The sequence below is a fragment of the Erigeron canadensis genome, chromosome 2 (genome assembly GCF_010389155.1).
Source record: "Erigeron canadensis isolate Cc75 chromosome 2, C_canadensis_v1, whole genome shotgun sequence".
In the NCBI taxonomy this organism is placed as follows: Eukaryota; Viridiplantae; Streptophyta; class Magnoliopsida; order Asterales; family Asteraceae; genus Erigeron; species Erigeron canadensis.
In genome coordinates this window covers 32,563,372-32,580,248 of record NC_057762.1, presented here as the reverse complement: position 1 = coordinate 32,580,248, position 16,877 = coordinate 32,563,372, and the positions used below count along the sequence as shown (strand labels likewise).

Genomic DNA, 16,877 nt, shown 5'->3' with positions numbered 1-16,877 from the left:
TTTGCATTAATGCTTATGGAATCTCATAATCGACCATTTCGAGATAAGGAAATTCCTCGTTGAAATTGAAACTTTATATTCAAATAGATCATGTCTTGTATTTTTTTTAAACTTTTTTATTTTTTTTATTTTTTTTATTTTTGACTATCATTACTTGCTTCAATTGCATTGATTTATCCTTTCTGGCCCAGCCCATAAAGGTCATGCGGACTTGACGTCATCCCCACCTTCCTCCGGTATATCACCGGCGCTATAATTTTTGTTTATTTAAACGCGTGTGATGATGAACTTAGAGTTTATGAATTTCGTTAGTCAAATATAGTTATTGAAAAATTAAAGTTTAGTGATAGAGAATCTGTTTATTGTGATACTACTATGTGACATCGGTCACCAAAGCGAATTCGTTGATCTTGACTTTTAATCTAACTTTTGCTTACTTGATCGGTTTATGTGCATCTCATTTGGAGTTTGAAAATCAATATATATTCAAATAATTCCGTAAGGTGAATTTATTCATCATATCCGTTCTTAGGCATTGCTTAATTCCATATACACTAATTATCAATGATATTTATAATAAAAAATTTACTATGATAGTATAATATTATAAGATGATAAAAAGTCAAAAAACTTAATTTGGAGAAATGTACGACAAAAAGTAAAAATGGCGTCCTGATGTCCTATGGAATACCCGAAAAAGACGGGCCTAAATATTAACCGGCCCATCATGATTTTTTATTTAATTTACAAAACCTTAAAAACTTTGTTTTTCGGCCCATTTGAGAAACCCACGTCCCCAATCCACCATAAACTCCACTTATTAACTTCTTTTTTACCGACTCAATGGTTGAAATATCATCCTTTATCTATGAGATATTGAGTTCAAGCCTTGGGAGGACATAAGAAAGTCCTTTTATGAGGGCTTGACTTGGGTATATTCAAGTCTGAGGGGGCAGGGTTTACCCCTATTGATCGTCGTGTCTTCGGGCGGATTAATAGGGGGTTTTCCCCTCATCGGGTATTTGAAATATATATTTCTACTTCGAGGAAGCTCTCTAGCGCGGACCCGGTTAAGACAATGTATGCTAGACCTTCCGCTGTCGAATCGCGACACGAAGTTTTCAACGAAATTCACCTTTCAAAAAAATGTTAGAGGTTAGAACCGGGCAATGTCTCAATCACTGATCTCCAAGCCAACTTCTCCTCTCATAACCCAAAAATACAACATAAAATTTCTATTTTTCTCCACAAAACACACAATAATTAAAAGAACCATTAATTTACATTGAAACCTTCTTTGGTTGGTCCACGTGTCAAACATTTACAAAAAATTAGCGACCATGTTCTTCATGCACGCATAGCGCTGGTCATGCCCCAAACACCACCGGAGCATTCTCACCCGCCGTTGGTCACCATGGCCGGAGACCCCAACGGCTAATTCTTCCGGCAATCATATATTCATATACCCACATTACCAAATCAAATTTTTTAAAAAAAATATACAAAGAAAATTTATAAGATTTATAATAATGTCATCAATTAGCCATGATCAAGATTCAATAATTTTCCTTCATGGAGACTTAGATATAACAATTCTTGAAGCAAGATGTTTACCCAACATGGATTTACCAGCAGAACGCGTTCGACGTTGTTTAAAATGTTTCCATTTATGCAAAACACCAAAACAAACCGATAAGCAACCAAAACGGAAGAATCACAAGGTGATCACAAGTGATCCATACGTTAGCGTGTGCTTAGCTGGAGCCACGGTTGCACGCACACGTGTGATCTCTAACTCTCAATATCCCGTTTGGAACGAGCACATTGTTACACCTGTAGCTCATCCTGTGACCAATGTTGAGTTTCAAGTTAAGGATAATGATGTTTTTGGCGCGGATATGATTGGTACTGCAATCATATCCGCGAAATGGATTGTGTCGGGTGAGTTGATTGAGGATTGGTTTCCTATACTTGGTCCATTAGGTAAACCCCCAAAGCCTAAAGCGGCTTTGAGGTTGAAACTTAAATTTAGTCCTTGTGAAGATGGTGATGACAAATCATCAAGTGGCTCACACGAGTCGTTAGGGTTGAGTAAAAGTTATTTTCCAATGAGGCATGGATGTGATGTGACATTGTATCAAGATGCACATGTTGGAGATGGACAATTGCCAGAGATAAATCTTGATGGAGATTGTCAAAAGTTTAAGCAAAAAGGATGTTGGGAGGATATCTGTCATGCGATATTGGAAGCTCGTCATTTGGTTTATGTTGTTGGATGGTCGATTTTCGATAAGGTGAAGTTAGTTAGGGAACCAACAAAGGCATTGCCAAGTAATGGTGAGTTAAGTCTTGGGGAGTTGTTGAAGTGTAAATCACAAGAAGGGGTTAAGGTTTTGTTGCTTGTTTGGGATGATAAGACTTCACATGACACATTCTTCCTTAAAACGGTATATATATATAAAACGATCTTTTGTATCCTTTCCAGATGTTTTTTTTAAAATTTCATGCTTGTATTAATCTTCATTCAGGAAGGAGTTATGCAAACTCACGATGAAGAGACTCGGAAGTTCTTTAAGCACACAAACGTCCAGTGCGTGTTGGCACCTCGATATGCAAGCAGTAAGCTTAGCATTTTCAAGCAGCAGGCATGTTTCATCCGTGTGCAAACTTTTTTTTTTTTTTTACTTTGGCTGCAGTAGGGTTGGTGGGGGGACTTCTATATGGATTTTTTTATGTCTTGTGAGGGTAATATTTTCCACCCAGTTATTTATAAATGGGTCAGATCAGGTAATGATTTATTAACAATGGCCCAAACATGATAAATGAGGCATACATCACATTGGCACTAATTGTTTATAGTATATTTTCAAGTTCCACCAAACAAGAAGAGTGTTCAAGACCAAGCAGTACCAATATGACCTGATTTGACCCGTTACCCTCCCTGCCCATTTTGTCCCCTCCCTACGGAAAATCGATCCATGGTTCAAATGTGTTGTGGAGACTGGAGTCATTATCAACATATATAAAACAACAACCCAAACTCCCAAAGTGAAGGAACTTCTATTTAGGAGGCCTTTAGTTCATATTATCATTGATGCCATGTCTAAATCTCATTTCTTATACAAAACAACTTTATTGATGCAGGTTGTTGGGACACTATACACACATCATCAGAAATGTGTTTTAGTGGATACACCAGCCCATGGAAGTTACAGGAAGATATCTGCATTTCTTGGAGGCTTGGATATGTGTAATGGACGCTATGACACACCTGAACATCGTTTATTTCGTGATCGTGACACTGTATTTAAGGATGATTTCCATAATCCAACATTTTCTGTAAGTCTATAATCTACTGTTACCCAGTTTTCTTCCTTCATCCTGAGGCCTCTGAATCGAATATGAAATTAGTGTTTTGTCTCATTTCAAGTTAAAAATATAAGTTTCAGAATGTAATTAAAGTTTGCGCATGTTAATGGAATATGTCATTTCATTCTACTAATTCTCCAACACACATGTCACTCATCTATATAGAACTTGTAGGTTGATTTTTTAGGATGATATAGCAATTCTCCATGTTAATTTATTTTTCTACATGAAGACATTTAAAAGTTTTAGCCTTTTTGTGAGTTCAGATAGCATGTGTTGATCAAAGCAGACCGGATTTGTGTTACATATATATACGTTCAACTGTGTATTTTCTGTTTTGAGACTGTCCCATACCATAAATTTTCTTTGATAGTCAGGTATAAAAGGACCACGCCAACCATGGCATGATTTGCACTGCAAAATTGATGGCCCTGCTGCACATGACGTGCTTAAAAACTTTGAGCAAAGGTGGAAAAAGGCTACAAAGTGGTCTCGAGTTGGACAGAGAGTCAAAAAAATATCCCCATGGCATGAAGATTCATTATTCAAGGTAGAGCGGATTCCATGGATACTTTGCCCTTCATCTAGAGTTCCAGATGATGATCCATCACTATGGGCTTCTAAGGAGGAAGATACTAATAGATGGCATGTTCAGGTTTGCTATTTTTACCATATGAAGGTGTTTTGTTCGAGGTGGCAAATTGGGTAATGGTCAAAACATGTTTGGTCTGATCCACAAATTCGTTTCACATATTTATGAATTGTTAAATACTACTCATATTACATGACTCCGAAACCACGATAATATTGTTTGTATTTTAGAATAAAATGAAGACTGTAAGCAGTAAAAGTGCACTTTCAGATATTTTTAACATGTTTGACCAATGTCCCTTTAAGCACTTCTGATTTGCCTCTTTGGGGATAAACTGTTACCCAAATAGAACCATTCATATGTCGATGGGTTGAAATTGCCACTTTTAATTTGTCGAAAATTAGGATCTGCTCTATTGACCTTTGCTTAGTTGGGTTTTAATATGGACAGATTTTTCGCTCAATCGATTCTGGTTCACTGGAAGGATTTCCCAGAGATGCCCAAGTAGCTGAGTCTCAGGTTTATCTTTATTAGTTTTATGTCTTGAATGGTGTGGCCCGATGGGTATTTTGATATGGGTAAAAAGACCCAGACTGGGTTGGATTGTAAATACTCCGTATACTACTACATTCTTAATCTGCTTTGTTTGACCCATTCCCCTTTTTATAAATTCTATGTACTTGAATGGACTCACTCCTAAGTCAACAGGTTAAAATTGCCAACTCTATGTCTTTGACTTTATTTTAATGTTCACATCTAGCAGAATCTTGGCTGTTCAAAAAATGTTGTGATCGATACAAGCATTCAGAAGGCATACATCAAAGCCATAAGATCCGCCAAACACTTCATCTACATCGAGAATCAGTATTTTCTTGGTTCATCATATGCATGGCGGTCCAATAAAGATACAGGTTTGAGGTCCTTTCATCGCGTATTCAGCATTTTTCATATGTTTATACTGCTTCGTTCACCGACTGATAATCTGTTTTTCTATAACCAGGTGCTGACCATTTGATCCCAATGGAGCTTTCCTTGAAGATTGCTAGCAAGATACGGGCAAACGAGAGGTTTTCTGTTTATGTTGTCATTCCAATGTGGCCAGAAGGTGTTCCTAATTCTGCGCCTGTTCAAGGAATCTTGTTTTGGCAGGTAGTGGCGAAAACTTTCCCATCTTCATTGATATTTGTGGTAAAATGGACTGCTTGGAGGGTAGGGTAATGGGTCAAAACGGGTATTTGTGGTGTTGGACTAATTTGTGGGTCGGGTTGGATTGATTCAAAACACTTTATCACCAAATTTATTCTATTTCCTTAAGACTTGGTGGGTCAAAATGTCACCTCTAGGCAGTACAGTATATTGAAAGGAACCAAACTAATTGTAGTGATGGATTATAAGGTATCTCAAGTCTTATCTTTCTATTTTACTGTAGAATGCTACCAAACGCTAGTCATCGACCTGGCAAGATGCGCGGGTAGAAAAGGTTTGGTAATGAGTTCAAGTTGAAATGGGTCATTTCTTGTTAATGTAAAAAAGTTAGGTCGGTTACTCGGTTTGGGTTGACCTGCAAACACTTAATGTTTTTCAAAAGGAGTTTCCAGCACTTCATGCATCTTTTATGATTAAAAAACATAAGTGTTAGTCTTAATCTTTATAGAAAAACAAGTCTATGAAATAAAAGTAGACCTCGGCTAATTTTCAACCAGTTTGACCCACTCCTTTTTTTTCTACGTATCGACCCATACATAATAATGGGTCGAAACTGCCACTTGTGAATTATTACTTAAGTTTATTCCAAAACATGCATTCAAACAAGTACCGTGCCGGCGTGCCCAATGATAGAGGTTGGAGATGCATGTAAAATAAGTTTATATTTCTTTGTCTAGGGACAAACTATCGAGATGATGTATGAAATTATTGCTCGAGAGATTAAGAATTCAAAACTCAAGAATGCCCATCCACTTGACTACTTAAATTTTTACTGCCTCGGAAACCGCGAGAGATGCAAGGATGAAAGCAAGAAACCTTTAGATGGCAGTTCGGTAATCATGCATATACTGATACATATTCTTCTGAATTGCAGTTTTAACTTGGTTCATTAAATTTCTAGCTTTTCATGCCATAATTCAGATAGGATATGGCAAAATGGGTGGTAACAGGTCTGTCAGGGACGCCCAACCCGTCAACACATATGTCCATTTTATTAAAAAACTTTCTGTAAAATGTATTGAATATGAATTAAGATACAGCACTATTAGAAGTATTGTAGTAAAATGTTGTGGGTTTTAGATGATTGTTGAACTTTTCGACCAATTTAACCCTTTTCTTTTTTAGCTAAATAATCATAGTGTATTTGATTGACCCAATCATACAAATACAAACCAAGTTAACCCGCTTCTATATAAATGAGTTGATATTTCCGCCTCTAATATGAATGTATAGATATGCGTTGATATGTTTGGGAAGTCAGGCACCTAGTTCTACATTTCAATTAAGTTATAAAAATGGCAAAAGTAATGTTAAACTTTGCAGGTTTCAGCATCTCAGAAGAATGGAAGGTTCATGATCTATGTACATGCAAAAGGAATGATAGTAGATGATGAATATGTGATTTTAGGATCTGCGAACATTAACCAACGATCCATGGCTGGCTCAAGAGATACAGAGATAGCCATGGGGGCTTATCAGCCTCACCACACATGGGCTCAACAGAGTATGCACCCACATGGTCAGGTTAGTTTAATCAATTGTTATAGGTGGTAAGATGGGTGGTTAGGTAACATGTTAAAATGGATACTTTTTTTTATGGCTACATGCCTACATGGGTTGAGTCGGTTCAGGTTGACCCATTTCTCCCTAAGTTTAAATGATCCGTTGGAAGTTATTGGGTCAAATATGATTATTAAATGATTTTACCTAGTGTGGTTTAGTAAAATTGCTCTATACTGTTAGCTTGATATCTTCCTCTTTCCCTCAAGGTTTCTATTATATATCAGCAATGCAAATTTCAGGTATACGGCTATAGAATGTCACTATGGGCCGAACACTTAGGTAACATCCAAGATTACTTCAAGGAGCCAGAAAGTTTAGACTGTGTGCGGAATATAAATGAGTTTGCAGAAGAGAACTGGGAAAGGTTCGCTTCTGACTACTTTACTCCGTTACCAGGCCATCTTCTGAAGTACCCTATTCAAGTTGATGCAGATGGAAAAGTAAGCTCGTTACCCAACTATGAACATTTCCCTGATGTTGGTGGCAAGATCCTTGGTGCTATATCCAACCTCCCTAATGCTTTAATTACATAACGTTTGGACACAAATTTTATAGAAGATTTATATTATGTACTCCAAAATGGCCCGTATCTATATTGTACATACATGATACAAAGGGCAATCGCTGTGCATTAAGGTTCCTAAGGTTAACTAGCGTAGGTAAGGGTACATAGACATTTTCCTTGCTTGAACCGCGACTTTCCGGTCAAATAGGATTAGCCTTACTAGGTTTCATTCAGATTTTGTTAGACGTTTATAGGATACATAGATGGGGTTATCTCATGAAACCTGGGAAGGTCTGATCAAGTATATGGTTATTGTTGTAATACATTTTGTTGAGATTCAATCAATAAGTAAATATAAACTGCATATAGTTGTAGAAATATATGAATTTATTTGTATGTCCAACTAAGGAGCTACATACATAATCAATTTGGTATTTCAAAATCAATTGAAATCAGCTATAATTTGTGCTAAATAACCCAGCTGGATAAGTTGTTAGAATAAACTGGTAAACAGATTGAAATTCATGATCAGGCTACTTAGGTATTCCCATTACCATTTCCTGGATTCATTATACAATGCATTCTCTTCAATATATTAAGTAAAAATTGCAAGTAATTCTTTTTTGAAAGGCCTTCCACAAAAATCTTTTCTTTAGATTCTTTATAAAAGCCACTTATTTGTGTATAATAATAACAACCATAGCAATTATCATTGAACATCTATAACAAAGACAATAAAATTGTACTAGTAATAGAGCAGTGATTAATAGTCAATGATACCAAGATCCATCAATTAGTAGGTACAATACAGAAATGCATACTTATAAAAGTAATATACCTCTATATGTATGTAAATATGTAAAAACTGCACCACAACACAACTAAATATATAATAATAATAGAGATTGGATAAATCTTGGTCTAATCATCTCTTTACAAAACCAGCTTTTTTTTTTTGAAGTTTATTCATAAATGATAAAAATGAATCAACCAAGATAAACTTAGTTTACAGTAACTTTGCCAACCATACCAGCACCTTGGTGTGGTGCACAGTAAAAACTGTAAGTCCCTTTCTCAGTTAATGCCACTGAGTAAGTTTCACCACCTGCATTCAAATAATCTTGCTCATCCATAGAAATCTTGGCTGCATCAACACCAGATGGGATTTCATCTTCATCAAAAACAACATTGTGTGGGAACCCAATGTTGTTTTTGAACACAATTGTTTCGCCTGATGCAACACTGAAGTTGGCTGGCTCAAAAACCAAGGCACCATTGTTGTCACCAAGTAGGACTTCAATTGCCAGTGCGTTGCTTGCAAGCAACGCGCTGGCTGAAATGGCGACAGCAGTCACTGCAGCGTCTTTCAGTGAGGCTCTCACTGAAAGCTTTGGGGTGACGGCTGCCACCTTTACACCACTGGCCCTTGAGGCGGTTGATGCAACCGTCTTAAGGCCAGTGAATGATGGGATGGTAACAGCTGAAGAAGTTACACTTGCCATTGTGAAAGAATGTTTGAGGTTTTGGTGTTTGTGGGAAGGATATGGGATTATAAAGTGATATGGTTGGTTTATAAGGACTGACTTGTGTGGTTTGTGTTTAGATAATGTAATATGAAGGAGTGATGGATTGAGAAATGAGTTATCTCTTTTGTATGGTTTGATGCTATTGGTCCATGTTGGCAATGCTATCTATCTACTTGTTTGATATGGAATTTTTTGATTGGTTGACAATTATGTAGAAAATCCTAAACCAGCCTTATTTGTTTACTATGAGGCTATGAGCACATGCGAATAATAAGAATATACATACAAATCATCAATATATCATGATATTAATTAAATTCTGCTAAACCTATTGCAACTTTAAAATATCAGAACGGAAGGTTCATGATTTATGTACATGCAAAAGGAATAATAGTTGATGATGAATATGTGATATTTACGATCAGTCATCAATAACCACCGATCCATGGCTGGCTCAAGACATGCAGAGACAGCCATGGGTGATTATCCGCGAATCGGCCTCAACACACATGGGCTCAACAGAATATGCACCTACATGGTCAGGTTAGTATACTCAACTGTTGCGGGTGGTAAGTTGGGTGGTTAGGTAACATGTCAAAATGGATACTTTTGTCAAGTGGGTTCGGGTTAACCCATTTCTCCCTAAGTTTAAATGATCTATAGGAAGGTATTGTGTGAGATATGATTATATAATGGTTTTAGGAGACTTTATGCTCCACCAAAACACTTTGAACCATTTTTGACCATTTCCTTTTAAGCTAATTTTGTACTTAACTGCTTAACTTATTAAAACATACCCCAAATCATCCTAGTCCGTATGTAAATGAACAGAGATTGCCTCCTCTAGTGTGGTCTAGTAAAATTGCTCCTTACTGTAAACTACAGATTTTCCTCTCTCTCAAGGAATTTTAATTATATATCACCAATGCAAATTTCAGGCATGAGGTTTTAAAATGCCACTATGGGCCGAACACTTAAGGAACATCCAAGATTACTTTAAGGAGCCAGAAAGTTTAGACTGTGTGCGGTATATAAATGAGTTTGCAGAAGAGAACTGGTAAAGGTTCAGTTCTGAATATTTTACTCCGTTACCAGTCCATCTTCTCAAGTACTATGCAGATGGGAAAGTAAGCTCATCACCATACTATGAACATTTCCCTGATGTTGGTGACAAGTTTCTTGGTGCTATATCAAACCTCCCTAACGCTTTAATCAGATAATGTTTAGACTCATATAGAAGATTTTTCTTTTTTGTACTCGAGAAGTGGCCCGTATCTATAATTTACGAACATAATACCAAATAAAGGGCAATCTCTGTGCATAAAGGCTCCTAGGGTTAACTAGAGTAGGTAAGGCCGTAAGGGTGCATAAACATTTTCCTTACTTGAACCGTGACTTTCTGCTCAAACAGGATTAGCCTTACCAGGTTATATTCAGTCAGGAAGTACAAATGTAATTGCATATGCTTGTAGATGAATTTATTTGCAGGTCTGACTAAGGAGCTACATACATAATCAAATTGGTATTTAACTATAATTGAGCTAGATATACCCAGCTGGTAAACGGATTGAACTTCATGATCAGGAATTTATAACACCCAGAACAATTATCATTGAGCATATATTACAAAAACAATAAAATTGTACTAGTAATAATACCAAGATCCGCCAATTAGTGGGTACAATTAAGAAATGCATGCTTATAAAAGTTACATACCTTTATATGTATGTATAAATGTAAAACGTCACCACAAATTAGAATCCTCTAAAGTTGATCTATCAAACGGTCAAGATTTAAATATTAAATTTTAATCCAATGGTTAAAGTATAAAGTTGGATTCCATTCAACTCTTTACATAACAAGCTTTTTTTTCAAAGTTTATTCGAAATGATAAAAATTTAAGCAACCAAGATAAACTTATTCTACGGTAACGGTGCCAGCCATACCAGCACCTTTGTGTGGTGAACAGTAAAATTTGTAAGTCCCTTTCTCACTTAATTTCACTGCATAAACTTCACCACTTGCATTCAAATATTCATCCTCCTCCATTGATATCTTGGCTGCATCAACACCAGATGGGATTTCATCTTCATCAAAAACAACATTGTGTGGGAAGCCAATGTTGTTTTTAAACTCAATCGTTTCGCCTGCTGCAACACTAAAGGAAGATGGCACAAAAGCCAAGCCACCACTATCGTCGCCAAGCAAGACTTCAAAAGCCAGCGCGTTACTTGCAAGTAACGCGCTGGCTGAAATGGCAACAGCCGTCACTGCAATATCTTTTAATGAGGCTCTCATTGAAAGCTTTGAGGGGGCGGCTGCCACCTTTACACTATTGGCCTTAGAGGCGGTTGATGCAACCGCCTGAAGGCCAGTGTATGATGGGATGGTAACAGCAGAAGATGTTACACTTGCCATTGGGAAAGAAAATTTGAGGCTTTTGTGCTTGTGGGAAGGATATGAAAGTGATACGGTTGGTTTATATGGATTGACTTCTGTGGTTGGGGGTTGGATAATAATTAATTATCAATAATGTAATATGGAGTGATGGGTTGAGAAAAGAGTCATCTCTTTTGTATGGTTTGATGCTATTGGTCCATGTCGGCAATGCTATCTATCTACTTATTTGATACGGAGATTTTTAGTAAGTAACCAACGCCAAATGACGTCTTTTACGGGTTTTGGGTCCCAATACCTCGACGGTGTATGGGGAGGTTAATATGTATACATGCTTACCCCTACCACGACGGTGTAGAGAGACTGTTTCCAGGTTCTATCTAAGGATAGAAAAGGACCTCCGACTTTGCAAGAGATGAGGATAGAACTCATAACCTCTGTCTCTAGAGGCAAGGGTGTTAACCACTTGACCCAATCTTCCTGCTTTGATAAGGAGATTTTTGATTGGTGGAAATTATGTGGAAAACAAGAATATACAATACAAATCATCAATGTATCATGATATACAATACAAGCATCTTACTAACTTTGTCTATACGAGTTTATTTAGTGATCTTCAATACCAAATCCTACTAAAACTATTGCAAGTGTAGAATATTTTTTGAACATTTCTGTAGTGGTCAACACTTGTGCATTTGTTTAGTAAAGGGCCAGATGCTTTTGCTAATTACAGCTCAATAGTAGAAATGAAACATCTTAATTGATTCAAAACAAAAAAATTCTGTACCAGGTAAACTCAACTTCCGTGTTACATAACCTGGAACTTAACTTCAATTTTGACTAATACATATAAAACACAATTTGATCATAAATGAAATATGAGTTTAACTAAGACGATTAATATTTACTTATTGGCAATGTTTAGAGTCTAACAAAATCCTAAAAAGATTTGGCAAAAACTCTAATGAGTAAAATGAGTGATTTGAATGAAAATATATCCCAATGCTTGCATCGTCCTAATATGGCAACATGGATTACCACGAATGCCACATCATTTTCTCATCACACCTCGGACACGCCAGTTGAATTAATTATGTTATGACCGCGGGATGAAAGGGGAAAACAAAAACTAGACCGACCTTTCCCCTCCATTCCGAGCGGCTTTAGGACGACACTCCATATCAGACACCACAAGTGTGGAGATGAAGATGACATGGACCTCCAGATCACCCACTGTAAACCAATACCAAATGCATATATATTTCTAAATCATATTTAACACATTGATTATCTACGAAATGCAGATAATGAAATTTTTTTTTTTTTAATCCAGCCCTTTTTGACCTCGCATATATATCTTCGTTATGACCAGAATCCATTTGCCCTTTTTAAAATACACGATACCTTCTGCCACGTATTTTGTGCAATTGGAAAACTGTGAAGGCTAGAAAAATGGAACACAAACATATTTATGCCACAAAGTATTAAAGTGATTAGGAATATATTTACAAGCCCATTAACACCACATGTTATGTTTACAGCGAAAAGAATGTACATATAAATATCTGCATAACGTAACTTTCACCTCTAAGAGTGGACCTCATAAGAGTGGAAATATGTCATCATTTTCATCATCCATGTCAAGATACTTGAAGCCAAGACTGCTAGCATCAGCATTCGGATCCTGATAATTGAAGGATTGATTCACATAGCATTTCATCTCATGAAATAGATTCAGATTATCTACAAGCTTGTGAAATACATTGCATCCACAACACTGCAACCAATCAGGCGAACAGATTCATCAGCATATGCAAATCATCATCCAGTGAGATATAACAAAGAAGACACTACACACACACACACACACGGGTAATACAAAGAGTGGTCACAAACACTACCCAAAAGCAGGTGAAGAAGACACTGCTAACATGGTGTGTGTGTATTTCCAAGAAACCAGACTCAAGTGAGATGAAACTTCTGCCACCCGTCAACTGATCCACTCCTAGTAACTCACTAGGCGACACAGAACTACAAGAACTTATTTTTTGCGCCTCCAAGATTTTTTAGCATCTTCCAACCACTAGAACCAGTCTAAACAAACTTGGCCTACGCCCATAGTTAGATGTGACAAGATGGGTTGTTTACATGGTTAAGCAGTGGGTCAATTTTAAGTACAGGTTGAAACAGGCCATGTTGGGATGATCCATCTTTAATATTAATGATTTGTATATTACATTATTACAATCAAAAAAATTTATATTATCACGATAATAACCTAAACCTTAGAATAAGAACAAATTAAGAGGAGCAAGTGAAAAACTTTTGGGACAGTCAGGGCTACCTTCAACCTGTTTGACTCATTCCCTTCTGGGAAAAGGATATATTTGACCCATTTGTGATAACAACACAACCCAAGTTGACCCATAACTAAATGACAGTGACACAAATTTTCACCTCTATCTTAACTCCAAACTGGATACTAATATACTACTCACATAATATGAAGTTCCTCTTAATTTCCCTAATGTTGAATTATAAGCAACGTCATATATCGGGTGGAGAAGGTTCAACTAACTCTTGCTGACATCATAAAAGGGTATGTATTCTGAAATCCTCTAGCATTATACTCTATGTATAGGTTGGCAGAAATATGAAAAGTCTCGTGCATTAAACTGACAAGTTATCGTTTAATAAGTGTTTGGTTGTAAAATGGTATGGTAATAGCCTATTAGCCTGTTACCATACTGAAAAAAAGAAAAGTTAATGTCTAGGTATAAGTTTGAAAGAAAAGTAGGAAAGAGAAAAGATATGATAGTTTGATAAATATGTTTATTTTATAAAATGAAATTGAGTTTAGAAGATTATATTAACATCTAACAGAACAAAAAGTAAAAAATCATTAGAAAGAATAAGTTAGAGAGAGAGACAGAAAGAGAGAGATTTCAAAAAACCTGCCAAGATGTCAAAACCCGATCAAAGACACCATATTGGTTGGGTATTACAATTACAAAAGCACTATTTTACATCTTTAATTGCCACTTTGTAAACCCATATACCCAATACAAACACATGGAATTATTCCAATACCATAAACCTGTATCCAAAATAGGCCATACAAACACACCCTTAACATTTAGATCCTCCCTTTATACTCTCGTTCACAAATTACTCTTTTAAAAAGGCGATCATGAATTCAGTTTTCATAAATTCAATAATCCTTCCGAACAAGTATCATGACTCTTTCCTTAAGACCCTTGTACATGTCAGGCTGTCGCAAGAAAAGAGCACAAGAAGTAAAAAATATTAACTGAACATAATGCTCAACCCTTCCAACATATGGAAACAGATCTCCCCTTATGCAGTAATGTTTTACACACTAAGCAATCCATCTTTCGAATATTACAAAATAAACATTGGATATAAGTAAATATAGCGAATATAGAATAAAACAAGTCGAGTACCTGCACAAAGACGGTACCATCAGTATACGCATGAGGATTAATAGCCCGAGTTGTCCTTTGACCACACACGTTACAGGTAAAGGCAACACGCATACGACGTCTTGGAGACTTGGTGAACAGGGACCAAGGAAAGGTGGTGATCTTCTCGGTATTAGATTCTGCAGGTGCCGGCGGCCCTTCCATACCTGACCCAGTTGTCCAACCCCTAACATTTGCTGCACTCAAAACCAATCCCATAGCATCATCCTACATAAAGAACATCCGACGTGAATCAAACACCTAAATTCATATACAGGCCAACACTTCTGCCATTTTTTCCCAATATATCTTAAAAATGTTAAAACGGGTGGATGGGGTTTCAGTAACAGGTCAAAAAGCGTAACTTTTAGAGATATATAAATGATTGCAATCAAAACACCATTTTTGCCTTCTTTTGACTCGGTTAACCATGCTATGCATAGAACAAGTTTGGTAACGGGTCGATACAGTAGATTCTAGTACGTCCAATGAAAAACGAAATGCATACAACACGCTAACTAGTTTTCTAAAAATGGTTACAAAAACTATACTAGTCCAACAATGATATTTTTTACGTATTTTATTAAAAATAATTTGCAGGTTGGATCCAACAAAAAACACACTTTTGGCCTGTTTAACCAACCGTAATCATGTTCGATTATTAATAGGATTAAAAAGATCAACTTGATTCAGTTTCCTAGCTAGAGCTTAACTCATTGAGATGCATGGCTTAAAGTCCTAAAAACCAAACAAACCCAACAATGAAACGGAATCGAATCAAGTCCTCCTCTTAAATCCTATCAAAGTATTAATCAAATACTTCAAAAAAACATCAGCTAAGTTGCCATATTCATAAGTAACCTCTTCGAAACCGAAACAGTTGCAAGGATAATATCAAAAATTCCACAGCTTGTGTAACAGATGGCATATATATTTATAACAGAAACTAAAACTTAGAGAAAAACAAACACGCATATATAATAAAATGATCACCTTAGAAAAAGATTGATTTCTGGAAACTGGGACAATACTAGTGACATCATCACACTCAGAGCTAAAACCAAGCTCATTATCATCATCTGAAAGAGAAAAAAGAAAAGACTTTATTATTTATAATAAAAAAAAATATACAGAATTACAAAACACCCACAAAAAAATTATGAAAAAAGATACTAACTTTTGGATGAAACGGTGAAGCTAGTGAGTCTTTTGGTAAATGGGTGTTTGGATTTTGGGAAAAAGATTGAAACTTTTGGATGAGAAGAAGATACAATTGATGCTGATGAAATTAGGGTTTCCATTATTATTAGAAATAATTGATTGATTAATTATTGTTTTTAATTATAATAAGTGAGATTGAAAACTGAAATTCGTTGATTAACGGAAGGAATTTGATTGCGATTTCGGATGGGTTGAATTTTGATCAAAGTATAGATTTTTAAGGAATTGAGTGAGTGGTAAGGGTTTATTGAAATATGTTTGTTTATTATTAGAAAAATGGCGAAAGTATCTTCGGTATCAAGAATTTTACAGTTAAAAATATAGTTAAAATTTGGTAAATTAACGATAAAATTACCGCAATCTAGGTTTTTTAAACGGTGAGTTAGGTTCAGCGACATTATTTTTTATTAGATGCATGCCCGTGTGATGAGACATGTGGCGACATTAGGTAGTAGTGACGGTAATGGGTGGTGATAGATAACGGCGATAGTGGTGGCCATAGTGTGTGGTTATCAATGTAAAGGGGGGGGGTTCGAAAGATGTACATTGTAATAATTTTTATTAAAGATATTATGAATATATTAGGTGATTATATTTATAATAGTGAATTCTGAGTAATTAATCGGGCTAGTTTTGGCAGTTCAGCTAGTTTTTTTTTAATAAAAAAGTCCTATGTTAAGAAGTACTAGACGTATACTCACGCCATATAACAGTATTGCGTTGGCTAGAACGATGGTGGTGGGTTTATTAATATAAAAGTAGTTAATGTAAAAGATTTAATGTAGTTATTTTAATAGTTGATGGATATATGTTATAGATAATTCCATTCTCAAAAATGTTTGATATATCTAAATAATATTGACACATGACATGATTTAGGCTTGGAATGTTTTAGGCATGGAATGTATGTGAAAGGCTTCCAAGTGTCATCCATTAAATGTTTTACACATGTTTTGGGCCTATATGTTAGGCATATATAACATTATCCATTTCATTAATGGTGTTATAGATATTTT

The 16,877-nt window shown here is 36.0% G+C and overlaps 4 protein-coding genes across 4 annotated transcripts; 1 reads left to right on the top strand and 3 right to left on the bottom strand.

The window, feature by feature from the left end:
- The first annotated feature begins 1,529 nt into the window (after positions 1-1,529).
- Positions 1,530-7,268, top strand: LOC122589240 (phospholipase D delta-like). Its single transcript, XM_043761502.1, has 10 exons — positions 1,530-2,447; positions 2,529-2,645; positions 3,145-3,339; positions 3,743-4,024; positions 4,412-4,480; positions 4,725-4,872; positions 4,962-5,110; positions 5,845-6,000; positions 6,491-6,691; positions 6,970-7,268. Exons 1-10 carry the CDS (start codon positions 1,530-1,532, stop codon positions 7,261-7,263), a joined length of 2,529 nt encoding a protein of 842 aa, XP_043617437.1. The 3' UTR covers positions 7,264-7,268.
- Positions 7,269-8,123: 855 nt separating this feature from the next.
- LOC122586808 (plastocyanin-like) lies at positions 8,124-8,809 on the bottom strand. Its single transcript, XM_043758798.1, has one exon. It carries the CDS (start codon positions 8,735-8,737, stop codon positions 8,237-8,239), a length of 501 nt encoding a protein of 166 aa, XP_043614733.1. The 5' UTR covers positions 8,738-8,809; the 3' UTR covers positions 8,124-8,236.
- Positions 8,810-10,580: 1,771 nt separating this feature from the next.
- Positions 10,581-11,272, bottom strand: LOC122586807 (plastocyanin-like). The gene has a single exon (XM_043758797.1). It carries the CDS (start codon positions 11,177-11,179, stop codon positions 10,679-10,681), a length of 501 nt encoding a protein of 166 aa, XP_043614732.1. The 5' UTR covers positions 11,180-11,272; the 3' UTR covers positions 10,581-10,678.
- Positions 11,273-12,626: 1,354 nt separating this feature from the next.
- On the bottom strand, positions 12,627-16,084 carry LOC122587376. Its single transcript, XM_043759526.1, has 4 exons — positions 15,818-16,084; positions 15,634-15,719; positions 14,623-14,868; positions 12,627-12,935 (listed from the first exon to the last, which is right to left on the bottom strand). Exons 1-4 carry the CDS (start codon positions 15,939-15,941, stop codon positions 12,759-12,761), a joined length of 633 nt encoding a protein of 210 aa, XP_043615461.1. The 5' UTR covers positions 15,942-16,084; the 3' UTR covers positions 12,627-12,758.
- Positions 16,085-16,877: the final 793 nt, after the last annotated feature.

What these genes read in the sequence shown, in the direction of transcription:
- LOC122589240 (XM_043761502.1), top strand. Translation starts at nt 1,530, where the DNA reads ATGTCATCAATTAGCCATGATCAAGATTCAATAATTTTCCTTCATGGA. An exon ending in ACACATTCTTCCTTAAAACG is followed by an intron (nt 2,448 to 2,528) that starts GTATATATATAT and finishes ATCTTCATTCAG; the next exon opens with GAAGGAGTTATGCAAACTCA. An exon ending in TTAGCATTTTCAAGCAGCAG is followed by an intron (nt 2,646 to 3,144) that starts GCATGTTTCATC and finishes TTATTGATGCAG; the next exon opens with GTTGTTGGGACACTATACAC.
- LOC122586808 (XM_043758798.1), bottom strand. Translation starts at nt 8,737, where the DNA reads ATGGCAAGTGTAACTTCTTCAGCTGTTACCATCCCATCATTCACTGGC.
- LOC122586807 (XM_043758797.1), bottom strand. Translation starts at nt 11,179, where the DNA reads ATGGCAAGTGTAACATCTTCTGCTGTTACCATCCCATCATACACTGGC.
- LOC122587376 (XM_043759526.1), bottom strand. Translation starts at nt 15,941, where the DNA reads ATGGAAACCCTAATTTCATCAGCATCAATTGTATCTTCTTCTCATCCA. An exon ending in CTTCACCGTTTCATCCAAAA is followed by an intron (nt 15,720 to 15,817) that starts GTTAGTATCTTT and finishes TTTCTCTTTCAG; the next exon opens with ATGATGATAATGAGCTTGGT. An exon ending in GAAATCAATCTTTTTCTAAG is followed by an intron (nt 14,869 to 15,633) that starts GTGATCATTTTA and finishes TTCTTTATGTAG; the next exon opens with GATGATGCTATGGGATTGGT.